The 21,141-nt window shown below is 40.7% G+C and overlaps 1 protein-coding gene across 1 annotated transcript in view; it reads right to left on the bottom strand.

The window, feature by feature from the left end:
* Nucleotides 1-937: 937 nt before the first annotated feature.
* Nucleotides 938-21,141, bottom strand: part of pvalb6 (parvalbumin 6) — a 53,289-nt gene continuing 33,085 nt past the window's right edge. Inside the window, exons 2-5 of the mRNA XM_079644489.1 lie at nucleotides 4,728-4,793; nucleotides 3,313-3,445; nucleotides 2,952-3,061; nucleotides 938-1,553 (exon numbers count right to left, since the gene is read on the bottom strand). Of these exons, the coding sequence (XP_079500615.1) occupies nucleotides 1,528-1,553; nucleotides 2,952-3,061; nucleotides 3,313-3,445; nucleotides 4,728-4,788 (330 nt within the window). The 5' untranslated portion in view covers nucleotides 4,789-4,793 and the 3' untranslated portion in view covers nucleotides 938-1,527. The remainder of the gene's footprint in view (nucleotides 1,554-2,951; nucleotides 3,062-3,312; nucleotides 3,446-4,727; nucleotides 4,794-21,141) is intronic.

Raw genomic sequence — 21,141 nt, 5'->3', positions numbered from 1 at the left:
AAGTCCCAAGATAGCTCCTGGTGCAATACAATGTTCCCTTTCAGTGTTTTACTATTATGTCTGATGTTTCTCTATTAATATTACTGCTGCATTAATGTGTATGTTGCATGTTACTGCTGTAGGTGTGTTTCCGAGCAGCTCCAACGAGAGTTACAACGAGAACGTGACGTCATATTTACACAAGACGGATCCTTTCTAGCCATAACCAAGCAGCTGTGACTCCCAGCAGCTTCTACTGAAGCCTTCCGAGTAAAAGGCCAGAACGCCGACACCTCCTCATCTCCAACGCTCCCATGTTTTATTTTGTGTTGTCATAAGTTAGTCTCTATGCGTTTCTGCGCTGGGCTAATGCTAATAATGCAATGCGAGGATAATAAAATGGCACACAAAAGCTTTTGGGAGTTTGACGGGGCGTGGTTTGCATTCCGCCCAGCCAATCAGACACAGGAACCTTTTTCTCCCACGAAAGTCCCTGCTCTCTAGCAGGGACGGAAAAGGGGGTAAAAAAGGTTCTCGAGAATTAATTTAGTTCCTGGGACTTTTTGGTGTGAACGCAACTAAATCGTAGTTCTCAGGAACCTTTGTGGGAAAAGTACTTGGTGTGAACGCGCCTATTGGTCATGTGCGCGCTCGTGTGTGTTGGAGGAGGGGCTCTGTAAGGAAGTGGCAGATTTTTTCTGGTTGTGTATTTTCAAATTCTAGCGCACTCGAGCTGGTTTCTCCATTCTTACCTACCTACCTTTAATACAGAAACTCAGTTAAAGTACCTCAACATTTTGCATGAATATGAAACTTGATGTACTTCCAACCCTATGTAAACCCCTTTATACATTATAAGATCTGAAGATGTGCTTTAAGCTGCACGACAGAGGACAGGGAAGACGGGGAATCAGATAAGAGCATCACATCAAAGGAAGGGATTAACAGTGACTCAGCGTTTCTTGAGACTTTTTATTTTATTCTTTCACAGCTTGACCTCTTTCTTCTTTTGGTATGTTTTACAACAGCTCATTACCAGAGGAGAAAGGGACGGATAGATAGATAGATAGATGGGGGAGGAGAGGGGGGGGGGGGAGCGGATGCAGGATCAGTGCCAGGAGAAATAACAGAATAAGGGAGAAAGAAAGAGGGTGAGGAAGGACATTGGGGTCTTTCTCTTATAATCTCTATTTTCTTTAAATATCTACTTTAAAATGCGAGGTTTATTTCTTGCAGGCATGTTTGATATCTATACAGAAACAGAAACATTTAGTATAAAAAGGATAAAATAAATAGGATTAGTATAGCTGTGGGGAGGAGGTGTGTGTGAAGGGGGGGAAACCACAATTAACTTCCGTCAGTGCAGTGTTGCATTTAGTGAAGACAGCAGTGGGGGAGAGGGTGAGGGGGGGAATCAGCTGCAGTTAGGGTGGGGGGGGGGGGGGGGGGGTGAGGTGTTGGTGCTGTGGAGGGAGGCCTGCAGGTGTGGGAGTGCGGCGTGGTTGGGAGGTGATCTTGGAGTGACAGTCGGTCACATTGGGCGACTGTTTATTCTTTCACCAGGGCGGCAAACTCTGCAAGGGAGAAAAAAGACAATTTAGAATATTTTTCCGGGGTTATTTTCATACTTTTTTAGATCCATGACAGTGAAATGGTGTCAGGTTCACACCATGTCAGAATCAGAATACCTTTATTAGTCCCACACAGGGGAAATGTACATTGTCAACGCTAAAAGTCAATCAAAAAAGTTACAAAAAGAACTAGCTGTATGTATTTTTTTTATTTGTGGGAACTCAAGGGAAGGTCTTAAATGTATTAACTTGACTGTGAAAGGTAAAAACTGAAGCAACGTCAGCAGCTTAGTCCGTACGAACTTGGCTTTGGAACTGGATGGTCACTGGATAATCGCTAATTTCTCCAAGTATGGACCAAAAAACAAACAAAAGACTTCATGTGGATATGTCATTTTTGCATGTGTAGACAAAATGTTCCCCATTGTGAGAATATAATAGTTTGTCTTCTTCTCTGTTGTAATATCTTGCCTTCACAACTCAAGCATTCTCTTCTGTACATTAAATCCAGCTTTATTTCACCAGTAGATATACCCAGAGGCAAACAGATTGCCTAAGGAAATCAAGGCTAAATGGAAATCTAAACGCATTTGGTGCCGTTATTCTACAGCCATTACATTGTGAAATCAACATACGCTTCTTAATGATAAGCACAAGCTACACATGTTGTCTTTTGCAACTCCAACCTACAATAATGCATGTTCAGCACAACCAAACCTATTCTACTAATGGCTGAAGGGAAAACATTACAATGCCCAGTTAGCTTATTCAGTGGCAGCGGTGATAAGTGTTTACTCACTACCCATTGGTTTAAAAAAGCAGCTGTTCTGAAGAGGATTGTTGTGTTGACCATCATTTTGATAATTGGTAGTTCCACTGCTTAATGTTTGGGTTTGGGAAAACATAAGGTTCAAGCCCACTTCAAACCCCAATCGTTTTCGGAAGACCCATAATGGTCCAAATCCTGCAAAACAACAACATGGTTTCACATTTTTTATTTGTTTGTTATCTGTTTGTCTACGAATGTGTGTCTGAGATTCAACGTGTGGTTCCGATCATTTGAAAGATGAGGGCAGTGTCATTTAGACAATCATGTCTCTCCAAGGTGCCTGGAAAATGTATGTTTGACAAATGAGTGTAAAGTCTATCTCATAGCTTTTCCTTTGAAAGAAAACCAATTTTCTCCCAGGATAAATTACGTTTTTTAAATTCAGATTAATGACATTGGGGTTGCAATCCACATTCAGCCAACATAACCCGATACATGTCATATTGCCCTTTAATAATTAGGATGTTAATCACTGTGGGAATGAAGATGTGTTTGACTTTCTTTCCACCTTTTGCTCTGGTGTTTGTTTGTGTGACCTCATGATACTACTATTAACAAAATTTAATGTTTACCATCAATTCCAATCTTGCCGTCTCCATCCTTGTCGGCTGCTCTTAAAAATGCGTTGGTTTCCTTGTCTGTCAGGTCCCTGCCATTTTGGGCGAAACCTTTCAGGACGAACCTAGCCAGGGACAGAAACACACAAAAGTTACATGTCACAGAACTCTTATATGTTATGTGCAGCAAAATCATTGTGTGTGTGTGTGTGTGTGTGTGTGTGTGTGTGTGTGTGTGTGTGTGTGTGTGTGTGTGTGTGTGTGTGTGTGTGTGTGTGTGTGTGTGTGTGTGTGTGTGTGTGTGTGTGTGTGTGTGTGTGTGTGTGTGTGTGTGTGTGTGTGTGTGTGTGTGTGTGTGTGTGTGTATTTGTCTCACTTGAGCTCCTCCTCCTCTATAAAGCCGCTGTTGTCAGCGTCCAGCACCAAGAAGACCTTCTTCACCTCGTCAGCAGACTTGGCCTTCAGACCCACCAACTCGAAAAACTTCTTATGGTTAAAGGAGTCAGCAGCTGAACACACACACACACACACACACACACACACACACACACACACACACACACACACACACACACACACACACACACACACACACATTAAAAATTGTGTTTCAATGTCATAAATACACACAGATTTTCCGTTGGATACAAAATATACATACACAATACAGTAAGAGTGCTCATGAGCAGCTGGAGGCTTGTGATGTCACTGCTCTACAAGTCGCTGGAAGTTGCTTACCGTGTGTTCATCTGGGCGATGAAGCCCAGAGGAAAAAGTGTAATTTTAATAAGCCTTCTTCCAGTGAGACTGATATAGATTGAGAACATGTTTTTGCCAGAGGACCCATTAGTTCTGGGTCATGGAGCGCTGTCTATTTCTATAAACATACAAATAATGTAACCATGCACATATGCTAACATATACATAAGCATCATATTAGTCAGTGCATGACAAACACGTCTTCGTTAAACAGTGATATGGAGTTGCAAAGTGGAAGGGGTTTTTCAGGGGCTTCCCGTTCTGGAAGTAAAGGTCATTTTCATTTTACATATAGACAATGTTGTCACACAGTTTGTATTATTATTATAATAGTTGTGAATCAAGATGACTAACGCCCAGGAATGTCAAGTGTCTTGTGTGAAACCAAAACTTCTTGTTGGCTTATTTCAACTTATATTCGTAAGTTAACTTGTGTAACAGAACTAACTCACGTAAGTAACCTAATTCACAAAACAAAAATACTTATTTTAAACCCTGCCATGATATTTTCTTAACCCTTTTCATATTTTTAACTTCAGAACATGTGACTTTTTCACAACGTACACTTGCGGGTGGTACTTTCAAACATTCAGTGCATGTCAAACATGTCTTCGCTTACCAGTTGCTAAGTGCCGAGATATAAGGAAACAAATGCGCTTTACATTTTTCCCATGGACATAATTGATAATGGTTATGAATCAAGAGGAGTTTGACAGTTTGTGCGAAACCCAAAAGTTATTGTTAGCTTATTTCCACTTATATTTGTAGTTAACGTATACATGTTATTGTTGACCTAATTTAGTAACCTAAATTATATAAAAATCATACTTATATTAAACCAAACCTTGACTTCATATAAACCTATCCAAGTAGTTTTGCTTGAATGAAAACCACTATCAAAAAGGTGGAACCGGTTCACAGCCTGTTGGTTGTACCCTATATGGTCATGTATGCCGTTTCGGAGTCATTGGTAAACAACCTATTCTGCCGTGTAGGTGTAGTTTTTGACTTATCCGTAAAAAGTCCTTTTACCTGCAAATGCATCTAGTGCTTTCTTGATGTCATCAGCGTTGAGGATGCTGCACATTGCCATCTTGGCTGCCAAAAAAAGAAAAAGACAGAGGAGAGGGAGACAGAAAAAGAAGAGAGAAAGGGGACAAGGTTAAAAACAAAGCCGCCAGAGAGCAGAGAAAGAACTCGGAGACATTCTCGTATTACACTGGTGACACGCTAGAAATGGAGCAGGAAACCAGGACATGTGAGACGGAGGTGATGAGTGACAGAATGACAAAGGGAGAGAAGGGGAAGTAGATGAGACGGAGGTGGATGGGTGGGAAAGGAAGGTGTTGAGAGAAGGAGGTTTGGTTGTGGTATTATGGGGGGAAGTGTCATCGTAATTAAGGCTCATATCAGTGTCTTCCATTTTATATGTATGATATCACTGAGCCGTTAGATGACAAGCAGGGCACAGGCTCAGCAGGGATTAAGGGGCCATCTCTTCAGTGTCTGAAATACCCCAGGAGAATTCATCTTGTCAGCCGACTCTCTATCTTCTTTTACCCCACGCTTTGAAAGGTGAGCCCGGCACTTGAAGGCGCTTTGGCTTCTTACTCCACCGAACCCAATCTACCTTCCCCGACTGTGAGTGTTACCCTCTTTTCCTCTGTTGCTACTGCAAACACACATATAGCACGTATAAACTTGACGATGAACCCATCATAGGCATACACAAAGGAGAAACAACAGGGGAGAGCTGTTGGGAGTGAGTGATTTGTGGATGAGAGGTCGCTCAGATTTCACTTGATGTCGTCTAACAAATCTAAATAGGGGTCGGCTTTGGACACATTTCAAACACGCTTTATGGCAGATGATTGATGCTTCACTTAGAAATCCACACAAATCCCACATTCTCCTAACTGAGCACGAACACAACTTGTACTTTTTTTACACTACATTTAATTTAGCTGATGCTTTTGTCCAAAAGGTCTTACAATAAGTGGTTGTAAGACCTCGTTATTGTTTGTGCATACACTTGAAATGGTCTAAACCACATGTGTCAAACTCAAGGCCCGGGGACCAAATCAGGCCCTTGGTGGATTTAATTTCGGCCCGCAGGATAATTTCAAATTTCTATTAGATCTTGCCCGCCGGTATATTGCACGCACACCTTCACTCAACCCTGAGGGTTTCCTCAGCTCAGAGCCTGAGCCCAAACATTGATGAACTTGCACCCAAGATGAGATGCCAAGTATCTGCTTGAACTAGCATCACAGAGCAGCACACTGAGTTTCAATGGATGTTTCCTTCAGCACTTTTTCTTTCACGACAACAGGGCATGTTTGGTTTTCTCTTTGAGGGAAATAGTTTTTTTGAAGCTGTTGTTGGCCTGTGGAAAAATGTAATCATAAGAAATGACTCTGCAGATAGAGCCATAAGGAATTAATGCAACTGATTATTTAATGTTTAATGTTGTTTTTATAGGCAATCATTTAAGCTTTGTTAGTTCCAGGATTAATATGTGCAATAAGTTCCTTTCAATAAGTTTAGCAATAAACATTGAACCAGTCCGGCCCTCGACTAGTACTCATTTTAAAATGTTGGCCCACTGTGTATTTGAGTTTGACACCCCTGGTCCTAAACCTTGTAAGTTAGGTTTGATGGCCAAGTTGCAGTTGAAACAGTTGGGTTTTCAGTTTTTTATGGAAAGTGTACTTTAAGCTGTCCTTATATCAATGGGGAAACCGTTCAACAATTTTGGAACCAAGATAGCAAACACGCGTGGGAGTAAGGAGCCAATTGAGCGAATTGACAACAATTTCATTCGCCAAGAGGGTACATTTTTTTTCCGATTTAATTGGTTTGTTTGTCTGTTGGACAGCACGAATACGAGAAAAACTAGCAGGGGCCAATCAAAAATCCATTACATTTTGGAGTGGACTCAAATCACAGTGTGGATAGATACATCAACATTTTCTTTCAGCATTCATGTTTCCATGAGGGACCTTCTGGATGCATTTGAGTAGAAAAGCTTCTCCAGTATTTTAATAATCCTATAACAGGTTGCACTGTTTCATTTTCAGCGAGTCCCATCTTCATTAAAAAAGCCTGCTGCTTTGTCCAGTTTCCAGCTGCAAGGCTCATTGGTTTCTCAGTGGGTCTTTTCCAGACTGAAATCTGGCGTTGACAAGACTGTGTATCCACATGAACAATATGACTGAAGTGGCAAGTCCTTTTTTAGGGTTAGGGTTAACTTATGACATTTAATGGACACATTTGTTTCGAGAAGGGGGTCTTTAAAGGTCACCGATTATGCAAAATCCACCTTTTCATGTTTCTTCTACATCAACATGTGTCCCCTCTGTGTAAAGAGATTCTGAAAGTTTCAGGAAAAAAGATTCTCTCTCTTTTTGTCCTGATCCATTTATATAAAAACCAGTCTGAAAATGAGCTGATCTGATTTTGGCCACTTTATGATGTCATAACGTTTTGTTTGGCTTGTGTAACCATTAGCCAATCACCAACCAAGCTAACCCCCCCCACCCCCACCTTATCACCTGAATCTCCTCCTAGAGCACCATTGTGTTCTTTTTAACCAAATATCTCTCAGAGGGGCGTGGGGAGGGGCTCCTTATTTTCATCAAAAGTAACAGACAGAGAATCAGCACTTTTGAAACAGGGCTGAAACAGAGGGGATTATGGGTAATGCTGCAATGATCTGTTTGGTGTTTGGAGCCAAAAACTCCAGAGACATGTTCTGTATATATCTGAGACCTATAATATATTGATGAAAAACAGTATGATAGGAGACCTTTAAGTAGCTTAATGTAAGAAGAGTGAGCTTTATTTTTTAATGAATCCATTGATTTGATCCATTCAGACCATTAAGGTTTCTATTATAAATTCAGAATGCGACAATGATGGATGTATAATTTCATACACACTGCAAGAGAGCTATGGGAACTGTTCTGGGTCTGACCCTGAAAGCGTTTCTGAAAAGGCTTTTTGAGGACCGTCCCCTCGAGATATTTTAGTGTGAAACGAGGTGGTGCACTGACAGACATCCCCAGAGCCAACACTAAAACGCCAATTTAGTGAAATGTGTTCTGGCTTTTCAAGGATATGGGATCCTGTGAAGGAGAACTTACGATAAACAGCAACGCTCCAAGGTTAGATTACTATCTGCAGTGAGCCTCAGAGTTCCTGGACACAAGCACACTTACACCTGTGTGTTTGTTGGAGCACTTTGCTGTATATTACTGTACAATTGATCAAACGTCTTTTAACCTTTAATCTCTAATGTTGATGCCAAGCAGGGATGATTGAAATGTCTCATAGGAAGGTCACAGTAATGGTGGTGTATTACCATCATCCTTGGACCGTCATCATCACCCTGTTCCCTGGATAATGCTGAGCTGGGCAATATCGTCACAGTGTCCTTCTCACTGAAAATACAGTACGGGTTGCCTGTAAATTTACCTCAGTTACTCATGCTATAGGGTTGAGCAATCCAACGATTGTAATATTATCTGCTTCATAGTCTGCCTCATTTGTTTCTTTGGCTGCATTTGAAGCTAATAGCCACAATAAAACATTATTATTCATGTGGGTTCCATTCTAAATAGGCGTGAAATTGTATTAACAGTGTGGGGAAATCATCAGATACTGGCTCGAGAGGTCCTCCATAATGGGAAAAATCATTTATTGGACACTAATTAAAGTAAAAAAGATTAAGACATTACATTGAAAATGGTAAAAAATCTCAATGGATATGAAAATAACATGAAATCCATTGCGAGGCAAGATGTTTAAGTGTTTTTATTTATAAACTACTAACAGATCAATCGTGTTAACCACAGTTTGGACGTAGTTCATGGATTTTTTCCTTTGGTGTCACGCTCGGCTTCAGTGATGTATGAGCTCCTTGCGAGATCTAGTGTTATCTGGTTCAGTAACATACTGCTGCACACACAGATCAATACTGAACACTGCTTAACTTGTGTGGCCACACATCCAATCTTTTATCATTATAAAAGCACAACCTCCTTCCGTGAACTTTACCACAAAGATGTCCGCGGGGAGAAGAAACAATTCACCGTGAAATGAGGAGGATAAGATTGATTTACCGAGATATCTCAGTCAGTAGAACTGTATCGAGTAAGCCACACTGGGTTATTTAAAGGAAAGTCCAAAGTACTGAAAAGTGGTGTCTTTACAGATTGTTAATCACGCAGAGAATCAGTACTGTATCCAATGCTTTCTAATATATCTGTCAAATAGTGAAACCAGCACTAAATGTGTTTTTTGGCCACTTGGAAAACTAGTTGGAAAGACAACTCTGACATATTATCAACTTATTTACACAACCAGCAGTTATAGAGCAACGTTTTCATTGATATAAAACCATTCTTCTGTTCACCTATACCAGGGCTTCTCAAACTCCGGACCAAGGTCTGGATCCGGACCGAGCTGCAAATCAATCCGGACCGAACCCTGTGTCCTATTATTACAACAAAAAAAAAATTCTGATTCTGATGTAAATTAAAGTGGACCTATCATGCTATATTGGAAACATATATTGTAGGGCCATACCTATACAAAACATGTCTGTGAAGTTTTTTGCTTAAAATACCAAACAGTTCACCCATTGTAGCCATGCCTCATACTGCTCAAACCCCTCTTTTGCAGCCCTGTTAGAGAAACGCGGATCTTGGATCCTTAGCTTGAAAAAACAAAAAGAGGAGGCGGAGCTAATGCCTGATCAGAATTCTACCGGAGATAAAGTTAAATTCTGCTGCGATAAAACGCCATCCTGTTCTAAACCACATCAAGGATTATTTCTGAAACAGTATGGAGCTCAAATGTTCCTTTTTTTATTTCCTGCTTTTTAAAACACATGTGCTCTACAGTACAGGTTAGCTCTGAGTGTTAGCGAGGCTTGCTAATGTAAACAAAGACGAGATTATGTCCAAAACACGTCAGGCATTGTTTCTGATAGCAATTTTCTGTGGGTCCGCTGCCGATTTGACGTCAGATCGGCAGCAAATCTGTATCCGCTCGTTGTACCCCCGTTCTTTAAAGATTTGGGTTCGGAGGAAAAGAGAGGGTTTTATTTTTTGACACTGCGTGAGTTCCCTGACACACCGGGGACACATATTTATGTATAATAGACATCACAAAGTGCATTTTGCATGATAGATCCCCTTTAATGTATATTTTCTTGTGTCTGACGCGTTATCAAAAAAGTTTGAGTACCCCTGACCTAGACTATGTTGGACCAATAGTTGCTCTCTTTCAGCTCTGTTATTGGTCACTTTTTATTACAAAATGACATGTAAAATCCCGATCTGTTGTATTAATCTGAACTCCACCAAGGTTATCTTCTGTACTGAACTGCAGGAATCATTGTGTAGCTGTTGCCTTAGTCTTCAACAACCATCATTGGGACTTGAATTTGAATTTATGCCCTCTCTATTTACTTTGCTCTTTAACTCACTGGCAGACTTTGTCAGGTTTTGTCCACTTTGTGTTTAATTCGCAAGAAATCAGCATTTTAGGGAAAATATACTGCCTTTATAAAGATGTAAACAAAGCTTCAGTTTGAGCTCTGGATCTTCTGATATTGACCATTTGGTTATCTGATATGTCCAACGTTATTATAATGGAACTTAAATAGAGGAGTAGAAGAGTCAGTATGTGCTTCATACTTTATGAAAAAGTGGAGTAAGGGAACAATATGTCAGATAAATCAAAGGTTCTTTGGTATACCGATGGCCTATCACCCGTCAACATGTGAGTCCTTTAAAGGTCCAATGTCATGCTTTTCCGGTTATCACCCGTCCCCTTGTGTGTTATGAAGGTTTTTATGCATGTAAACGGTCTGCAAAGTCAAAACCCTCAAAGTACACCCTGTAGGGAGTAAAACTCTAACGGCCCCTACACACGGCGGCGTGCGTTGCCGCTTCAACGCTTCTGCCCATTCACTTTGAATGGGGTGACGTCACGATTCGCCAAACTGCATTGTGGGAGCAAAGCGTAGCTTCTCTCGCGGTGCTCGCTGCAAAAGTAGAGCAATGTTCTACTTTTGCCGCCTCGACGGAGGCGTCAGCCAATCGAATCATATGCCAGTACAAGCTCTAGCCAATTAAACCGCGTGCTTGTGTGTTTGGGGCGGGAGATTCATAGTTGGTTGTTGGTGGAGTTTCAGCCCCCCCCCGCCGGCAAACGACAACACACGCCGCCGTGTGTAGGAGCCGTAACACAGAAAATACCTCCCCAAAACGTCTCGTTGGAGATACGTCACTGTCCATTGATTCTTCCGGGAAACTCATGATGTCAACCGTACCCGGAACCAAATTGACCAATCCGTGGAGCCGTTACGTTACGTCCGCGGAGCCGTTACGTTAAGCCTCCGCTGATTGGTCCAAATTGACCAATCCACGGACTTCCTCAGACACACACTCAGTGCATGCAGCTCTGCTGATCTCTCCTCCCTGGCTGCAGGCTGATAACAGACAGTTGGGATCGCGGCAAAATTCTCTCTGCAGACCCATTCTCACAGCGTTTATCAACCTTTTTCTTACTCAATATCAAGCCACACTTATTGTTTTTACTTCGGCTGTGACTTTGTGTGTGCTCAGGGTGAGTTTGGCTGTGTTTGGCTGTGTATCGCTAAACAAGGAAACAACACCTCCACGGAGCTCAGCGCGATTCACAACGTCCCAACCAATCAGAGCACACTGTGCTCACAGGGAGGGTGGGGGCTGGAGCTACTGGAGCTACAACGAGCCGTTAAAGGCAGAGAGTGAAATTCAGTGAATACACGTAGTTTACAGAGATGCTGTATGAGAAACCAATGTGATTTTGGAAAATTTCACAATATAAATCTATACTAGTAGACCTCAACAATGGAATTATGATCAGTGGAAATGGCTGTGAAATGGGACCTTTAAATAAAACAAGGTGTGAACTGGGGTTCCCTTTGTGGGGAGTCCCGTCACCCTAACAGTCTCTTTAGGTGTGGGAAACCGAACCGTGCTGTGGGGCTGCCAAGTACCCAGTCTTCTGTGACAGCTGCATGGTGGTGTGAATATGTTTGTACAGAGGTTGCCAAGCAGACTAGGGCGAAGAGGCTGAGGGATTATAAGAAGAATGCACTTCAAGAAACCCGAGCCCCTTATGTTGCCTTGACTGTTGTGTGTATGTTTGCGTGGGACTCTGTAAATAGCAGAGACAAGGGGAAAAGAGGGGGAATGTAATTCAGACAAATGTGACTTCTAAGTATCCTTGCATGCAGTTTGTGGACTTAAAGGTAATGAGCAATATTGTGAGTGGGCTTTATGCTGTTTTGAGTTTAAACTGAGGTCGTTATTGGGATTTATTTCGTAATGAATGGCTGTATGACTCTTTGGTTACTACTAGACACACTTCACAAAAATAGAAGTACAAGCTTAGGGTTGCATGTACATCCGTTCTTAAGCTTCATCCAACAACATGTTTTTTGTTGTGTCACAGTGGCATTGACCTTTGACATTCGACCACAAAGTTGAGTTCATCCTTGAGGCCAAGTACTTGTGCCAGATGTAACATTATTCCATCAAGGTCTTCCAGTGATACTCATGAAAATATGACAGACGTAATACCACAGTGACCTTGATCTTTGACCAACAAATCAGTTAATCCTTGTGTCAAAGTGGACATTTGTGCCAAGTAATGTTCTCCTTAAGATGTTCTCTTAACGTATCACATTCGCGGGAGTGGGATGAACAGACAGACGGACTGACTACCAAAAAACGTAACAGTCAATAAATATGAAATGGCTTCAAGACGGTAAAATATTGTTCAGTTTCGCAGACCTACAGGTAAGGATGGAGCTTAAATGCCTATTAACTAATGGTCAGAAGAAGAAACCCCCAATTGTTCTAATGTTATCCAACATTTGAATTGACGATATTAAAATACCTCAAAGATAAAAGCATTATAGTGATGCCTTTGACACCCTGACATATTGCGTTTTTAAGGATCTAACTCTAAGTATATTCACGTGGGATGAAAAGTTGTATCACTTTTTTTTGTCCAGTTCCCATAAAGACAATTTTTCTGAATGAACCAACGATTGATGGCGGAATGTATAAAGCACTTATTCAGGGTGAATGAATTTGTCTAGTGATAGTATAGAGCTGCTGATAAAGCAAGCATGCTGTTTATCAAACTAAAATGGAAGGATTGTCTCTCTGTCCTTCAAATTACTCCACAACCGTGATTCTGATGGAGAACCCAAGAAAGTGTCAAGCGTGAAGTTGTTTGGATGACCTGTTCTCAGGAAAGCAGCAAGCAAAGAAACCTCACTGCAGCAAATACCACACACACACACACACACACACACACACACACACACACACACACACACACACACACACACACACACACACACACACACACACACACACACACACACGCACGCACGCACGCACGCACGCACGCACGCACGCACGCACACACACACACACAGAGAAGGAAAGACTGGATTTTTTAAATAAAAGTAGTACAGCTGCCTGGGGATCATTTGGCTCTTATCACCACTGTGCGCCAGCTAATCTTCTGGCAGTTACAGGACAGGACAGCATCACCACATATTTACAGCTTGGAAACAAAAATAATGTGTGTGTGTGTGTGTGTGTGTGTGTGTGTGTGTGTGTGTGTGTGTGTGTGTGTGTGGCCTAGCATTACTATACTTGTGGGGACCTAAATCTGTTTACACAGTCACGTGCGGGGACTCACCTCCCTTATGGGGACAAAATGGAGGTCCCCATGAGGGGAATCATTAATTTTAGGGTGAAGACTTGGTTAGGATTAGGGTTAGGGTTAGGGTTAGGCATGTGTTGATTATGGTTAAGGTTAGGATAAGTCTCCAGGAACTGCATGTACGTCAATGTAATGTCCCCTGAAGTGATGTATACATGGTATGTGTGTGTGTGTGTGTGTGGCATATTAGCTCGATTCTATTTTCTAACCCTAACCCATTAGCTTTGAAGCTCTTCGATCATAAACCAATGTACTGTACACATACAGATGTTAACCAGGTTATTGCACCAAAGTAAAAGGCAGAATCAACACACTTATACTGTAGTAGTTCATCCACAGGGGAACATGAAGTTCTATAAGAAATTATATTATTATTCATCAAATATTTGTCTAGACATTTCAACAGAAAAACTGTCAACCTCAAGATGACTCTAGAACAAAATTATGTGTTCAAGATTCAAGGCTTTTATAGTCATTTCTTCATCAAAATGCATTACGATTAACCCTCTGGAGAACATGAATGTGTTAACAAATGTAATGGTGATCCGCGTAATAGTTATAACCTGTATACATAAAGTGATATAAAAAAATGTCTGTGAATGTATATGCACCAATCCTTGCCATGGTTACACACTCCCACCTAAAATAGTGTAGGTACCACAAAGATTTATCACCAATAAGGTCACAAACTAATGAGATGACTTTGGAAAACACATAGCCCATGTGATGAAAGCAATCGTAAGCATCCAGACTCGATGAATATTTGCATAAAATATTACCAAACAAATTAAAACATGTAAATTCCCTTTAATCTGCCATTAAAAGCAACAGTGTTGAGAAAGCCTACATATTTCATCGTTGACACACAAACATAATATTATGCGTCCTCTTCATTAATTAACTGAGACTGCATACACTTAAGTGTCGTAGTGACTTTGAATATTAATGACAGGCTGTATAATGCAGCTGCTGTATGAGTACATGTAAAAAATAAATAATCGCTCTGATCAGACGTAGAATCTGAAGGAAAAGGAAATGAATTCTCAAGAAGAGCTTTCCCTGCATCAGCATTTTAACAAAGCTAAATTACCCTGGAGCATAGATGGAGGCAGTATTCAATCTATTAGGTGTAATTAAAAATGTGACCTTGACGGATATCGCAAGCAAGCACTGCAACAAAACGGCCTTTTTTTTTGGCAGCAAACCGTAGCTATCAGCAAGTAATTACCTAGCTGATATACTGTCTCTGTATCTAATTCTAATCTTTAAATGGAGCCTGTAAAAGAGGGCTAATTACATTTCTTCACACGTTTGTCTATCAATCACCTCCCCAATTTGTTTGATCTATCACTTCATTTGATCGCAAAGTATCAAGAACTACTGTGATGTCTATCAACCATCAGCTGTCCATATGTGTCTTGTAAAAACCTGGATTTGTGATCTGTGTCACATCTGCCTCTTACTTTGAGAAAGACTTTACACCATCTCATATAATTGCTTCCCCTTACCTGGTTACTGGATGAATGATGTTGAGTTGGGAGAAAGGTTCAAGAGGGACGTCCAGTAAAAGATGAGAGGCTCTGCCCTTTCTGTTTTATACATTCCCTCTCCAACTATTTTAGGATGAAAAATGGGCGCCCAATTCAGCGCGGGGTCAGTGATGTTAGGCTGCCCATATCGCTTTCCTGACTGTACTCACGCTAATCAAACATTACTATTAATAATCATCAATCTCCACCTCTCACACCAGCCACACTTCTTCTCACCCTTCCTCGCCCCTCCCTTCCTTTAACACTCCCCTTACTCCTTCTGTCCATTTCATTTCTCCATTTTATTGTATCCCACCCAAGGGGGCCTCGCTCTGTCCTCAAATCCCCAATGAGCTGATCTCTCCCCTTACTTTCTCTTTGTCTCTCTCTGTCTCGCTCTTCTGTTAAACTTTTAATTATCACCTTAATTCTCATCTAGCATGGCTTTCTTTAAGGCAATCAGCATTATCAGTGATCCATTATTTTACCATACCCTAATCGTACTATGGTATTTAAATAAAGCCTTTTTTGCCTTATTATTCAAATCAAAAACGTGAGTGCAATTGTCAGTTACTGGCAAGATTTCCAGTCTTGAAAGGGATGACCTAACTCTTACATATAAAGGAACATTTATTACATTGAAGTTCACACCGATTAAGCCTCTCGCCATCAGGGAGTGCTCTCTGTATTTCACATTAAATCAAAGTCTAGGGCTTTGGTGTTTTTTTAGCCACTTTCCGCGCTGGCACACCAGGAGTAACACGTGTTACATCAAGCTTTCAACTAATACTGCTACTCAGAGGTCGCGTTAACCGAATATTCTCAGTCTATGACGGATTTTTTTTTTTATGACGGAAAACCTGAAAGCAGTCCGTCATTTTGACAGACCGAACAAACTCGGAACAGCGCCTAAGTTTCCCCGCAGCGAGGCTCCGGTGTTATGCCGTGTTATACATGCCCGCCAAAAAGGAAATGATACCGTTTCCAAACTGTACTTTGCCGTACAAATCATTGAAATATTGAGTTTTGACTTTACGCTATGCGCGCTCCCGCGAGGTGCAGTGGGAATGCATAACATGGCGCTAACAGTTCACGAGCGTGCTCTCCCCCCCCCCCTCGTCAGAGTTGTGTAATGGCTGACGGGTAATAATGGATTTTGACCGAAATGTTACGATCCTGTCCGTCACAATGACGGGCAGCGAAAACGTCTAGCGCAACCTCTGCTGCTACTACTACAACTACTACTTACAGTACACTGAAAAAACTGAAACGTTGACTTTAATTAAAGTCGACACATTTCACATACCTTTATTAGGTTAGTGGAAAGCAATAATATCAAGTTAAACCTAAACCTGATATTATTGCTTTCAAATACCTAATGCAGTTATGTGAAATGTGTTGACTTAGTGCATTTAATTAAAGTCAACGGTTAAGTTTTTTCAGTGTAATTTTTGTTTGTTAGCAAATCAAGCAAACATTAGAACTAGTTGTTAGTGCAGAGTTTTTAACGCAACATTTAGCTAACTGGGTACTTGGTAAGTAATGATGTACTCTTTAGCGATAGATGTGTTACACAGGAAAATAAAAGGACATAATAATTCGTGATAATCTTAAAGTTTGCTTCCATTTGGCTTATTTTGCCTCAAGGGTTAAATTCAAGAAAAAAGGTTGTGGGCTTTGGGTATAATGTGAAATCAATAGCTAGATTAAGTTGTGCAGAGATCCAGAACAACTCCATGATCTTTCTCACACACCTCAGTGACTCTGCAGAGCAAGAATCTGCGGGTGGCCCCAGCGCTCTGCATCACTAACCTTAACAATAAAACGCTCTGCCACGCTATACATTCCCCGGGGACAGTGCAGCACTCTCTTACAAGGAATACTCCCAGAGGCGTCATGAAGTGATTATAGATCAGGGCGAACATCAGCTGTTTCCACCGGTGGCTTTACCGCAGAACCTTTTACTGTGACCTTTAGGAAGCATTGGAGGGGAGAGGGAGATATGGGACTTAAGGGCTTCTCTACGTGAAAGCCGTAAACAAGTTTTCTTGGGAGGAATGGATTTAAACTACCCTATGGCTAGACACTATACAGTATGAACGTCCATCTTGTAACCCATCCACATTACACGCCTCCTTACAACTGCCGTATGAAAGGGAACAGACTAAATGTACCAACTTGAAAACCTTTGGATTAATAAATGACAGGCTATTACCATTTCCTTTGTCTGTGTTGATTATAATGCTCATTATTTCAGATATGATGAATATCGTCAATCAAATGACGCTATCTGCTCTGGTTTTATTGGGTACAACCTCTCTATGCTTCAACACCATCACCCTAACCCGAGATCGGTGTTTCTAACCTCCTTTCTCTGCGGGTGCGTCAGCCTGTTTCATCCACGCTCCACGCATTTTACTAAAGCACTTAGATTTATTAATTATTTATACATATTTGTATATTCCTTTCCAAACAAATACATACAGTGATCCTCCTCATCTGGCCTTTTTTACTAGTGTGCTCCATTTTTAACGCATTTTCTTAGCACTATCTTATTGATTTTAATGGTGTTTATATTTATTTCTTATGTGTTTTTATTACTTATTACATGTGTTATCCCTTTTATGTATATATGTGCATGCATTTGCCTTTTATTGCAATCAAAGCCACACGAGGTTAGGTCCTTTTATTTATTATTACTTTTAATTATTTTATTTATCTTATAATCTGGAGGCCAGTAAAACCACCACAGAGAACATCTTCACCGACCTGCCACCTTTTTAAATAAACAGAGAAACTAAAACACCTGTCGTATGTGGAATCTTTTTAACTTTCTAACCTTGATCTTAGTGGTTTTTATTTCTTTTATTATCTAGTTCATTTTTATACTATTTTTCTAACCCGGTGTGCCCCCCTTCCTTTTTTATTATCATTCTTATCTTAATTATAACACTCTTAGTACTTTTAAAATGATTAATAATGAATTATTTAATTTGTAATTGTTGCGGGGATAGTTTTAATTGCATTTATTTTATTATTGCACTCGTGTTTTAATACTTGTACTTTCACTTTTAATTGTATTTCATGCATGGTTTGAACTAACAGAACTAGAGTCACTTTTAATCAACCATTTTAGATCCCCCTCTCATTTAAGGTCTTTTACTGATTCTATAGTGACGAGCTCCATACACACACACACACACCTGCACACGCACGCACACTCGCACACACACACACACACACACACACACACACACACACACACACACACACACACACACACACACACACACACACACACACACACACACACACACACACACACACACACATGCACACACACACACACACACACACACGCACACACACACACGCACACACACACGCCCCCTTCCAGAGACCCTGGGTTGGGGAGATCTGCTTTTAAACATACTCTCCTGCCGTCCCGTGGCCCAGCCCCGTTCTGCATTTTTTAACCAGTCTTTTACCACAGTTTTGTTTTTATAGAGCTTTTACAACGCTTTTAAAGGTTTTCTACAAGGTCTTTGTAGGGCTATTTAGATTTTTATAGAGTTTTTTAAATGTTTCTTTAAACACCTCCAGCTACCGAGAGCAAGCTAACCCTAACCCCTATCCTCCGGAGCCCTACGCTTTTCCCTAACCTAACCCTAAACCTACAAACACACATTGCCCACACACATGAATTCTCTCCTCTGGCTACTCAATAGCAAAGTTGTTTAATTCATTAGATATCTATTACTTTTATAATAGACGTTTTATTGATGTTGGATCATTTTATTAAAGCCAGAATCACTTGGAAAATAGAAGTGATTTATTAAATGTTAGACTCAATCATGAAATGTTTCGCAGAAGCTCTCCTATGCCAAGGACTGTCCTCACCAGACAAGACAAGTCATTTAAACAAATAGTTGGAATGAAGCCTTTACTGACAAAGCCTGTGGTTTTTTAATGGGTCTGGACCACAAACCTCAAAAAAGGCTCATAGAAGTTATTTTGGTTACAATCCCCAAGGGTTGATCCGAATAGCTCGATGAAACTTGCCTTTGACTCTCTCTCGTTCTCTTTGTCTCTATCCGTCCTTTGCTCTTTATTCCCTTTGGCATCACTGCACAGGGATATCACTCCCAATACAATTCACACACCTTCCGCTTCCCATCCCCTTTAATCTTTCATATGGTTCAGTCAAGAGCTCTTTCTATCCATTTTCTCTTACTTCGTTTAAATCAAGGCTTTTCTTTTAGCTGCTGCCTTCTAATAAATCAAATAGCTATTCATATCTCACTCTGCACTGTATTTTATTCCTGTTTTATTCTATTCTAGCTGTTTTATTTGTATTCTCTTGGGTCATTTTACAATGTGTTTCTTTTGCAGTAATACTTTGGAGGTTTTTTTTTTTTTTCGTAAAGCACTTTGGATTGCTATGATATGAAATATGTTATATAAATAAACTTGCCTTGCCTTGCCCTTGGGAAACTCCTTTCAATATCACCCCCATCCCATGATGCGCCCAATTGCTATGAGCAGTTCTCTTTGGGCTGACAAGGGGCTTAGAGGAAAGGAGGGAATGGAAAAGTGACAAGAGAAGCCAAACTGGGAGGGAAATAGAGGATGAAAGAGGATATATTAAAACGGATGACAATGGAGAGATTAAAAGAGAAATGCAGACGTGAAAACTAAGAAGTGACGCATGGGGTCAGTGAAGGGCTAGAGGTTGACGATGGATCTCACCAGGGAATGTCAATGTTAGATGAGCCATGGACAGGGGTGGAGGGTATAGAGGGGAAAGCGAAAAACGAAAAGATAAAATTCACATCACGGGTAAAATGTTATCTCCTCCGACGCCTGCATAGCTATGCGTGACAAGAAAACCACCAGCGGCTGCTTCTGGAGGACAAATGGAAACCCTAAAGACTATATATGTTTCTCTTATCAAATTGCATGTTTATTAATCAAACTTATGTTGGGTTAAAAATGTCAAGGTTTTAGTGATCAACCTATTATTAGATGATACCTTAAAGTGGACCTATCATGCTATATTTGAATAATATAGTGTAGGAACATACCTATATAAGGTATATTTATACTTTTTATTTTTCTAAATACCAAACAGATCATGCATTTTAGCCATTCCTCATTTCGCTCAATTTAACACTGTCTTTGCATGGGCTGATTATGTGAGAACAGCACCATCTACAAGTCTGGCATATGTACTACAGCGTCTACAGCGCTTTCCAACGGCAATGTCCGTGGCTGTCTCCTCCTGATTGGTGGAGTTGGCCCAATAGCCGTAGCGCCACTTCTGTGACATCATAGAAGTGTTCAAATCTGGATCAGGCTGTGTCAGATCCGTTGCAGCCCCATTTTAAGAGATTTGGGTATGGAGGGAAATAGAGAGGGTTGTGTTTTCTGACACTTGGTGAGTTCGCTGGAACACCGGGGACACATATTCATGTAGAAAAGACGTACAAAAGTGCATTTTGCATGATAGGTCCCCTTTAATCATCATTACTAAGAAGATGTTCGGCTAGTATGAAAACTTATTGGACTTCTAAGTGTTTGTCTGATATTGTTTCAAATGGATGGATGAATTAGTTGGGTGCTGACTGACTGGCTTGTTAATGCAGAACATTACATCATTCCCCATTGGTTCATTTACAGCGTGAGTTATTTACCACTGGGGCTTTCTTATCAGTCATGCAAACCATCAAACCATCTATTATTAATCACGCAAACAAGCTCGGCTCACTCTGTAATCCTCCCGAGGGTATTTCACTTCAGTCTGTTAGTAATCAAGTTTTTGCGGTGCTGAACAAACATGAAGTTGAGAAATGTAAATGATAAGCTAATTATTTTTCATGTATGTGAGTCTTGTGACTGATCTGTATTAATTTCCGCTTTCTCATAGTCCTTTTTTAATTTGTTATACAACTTCTGGTCTAACTTTTTCCAACACAGGTTTTAGGTGAACCATAACATTACATTTACATTACATCTCGTACATTTGAAAAAAGGAAATGTATTCTTAGGATGAACTTGGAAGATAAGACATATTCCAGAGAGGGAAGAAAGAGAGAGGGATTGATAGGGATAAGAAA

The sequence above is a fragment of the Notothenia rossii genome (genome assembly GCF_949606895.1).
Source record: "Notothenia rossii genome assembly, chromosome: 8".
NCBI classification, from domain to species: domain Eukaryota; kingdom Metazoa; phylum Chordata; class Actinopteri; order Perciformes; family Nototheniidae; genus Notothenia; species Notothenia rossii.
The sequence above is the reverse complement of the archived record's forward strand: the minus strand, read 5'-3'. Positions and strand labels throughout refer to the sequence as shown.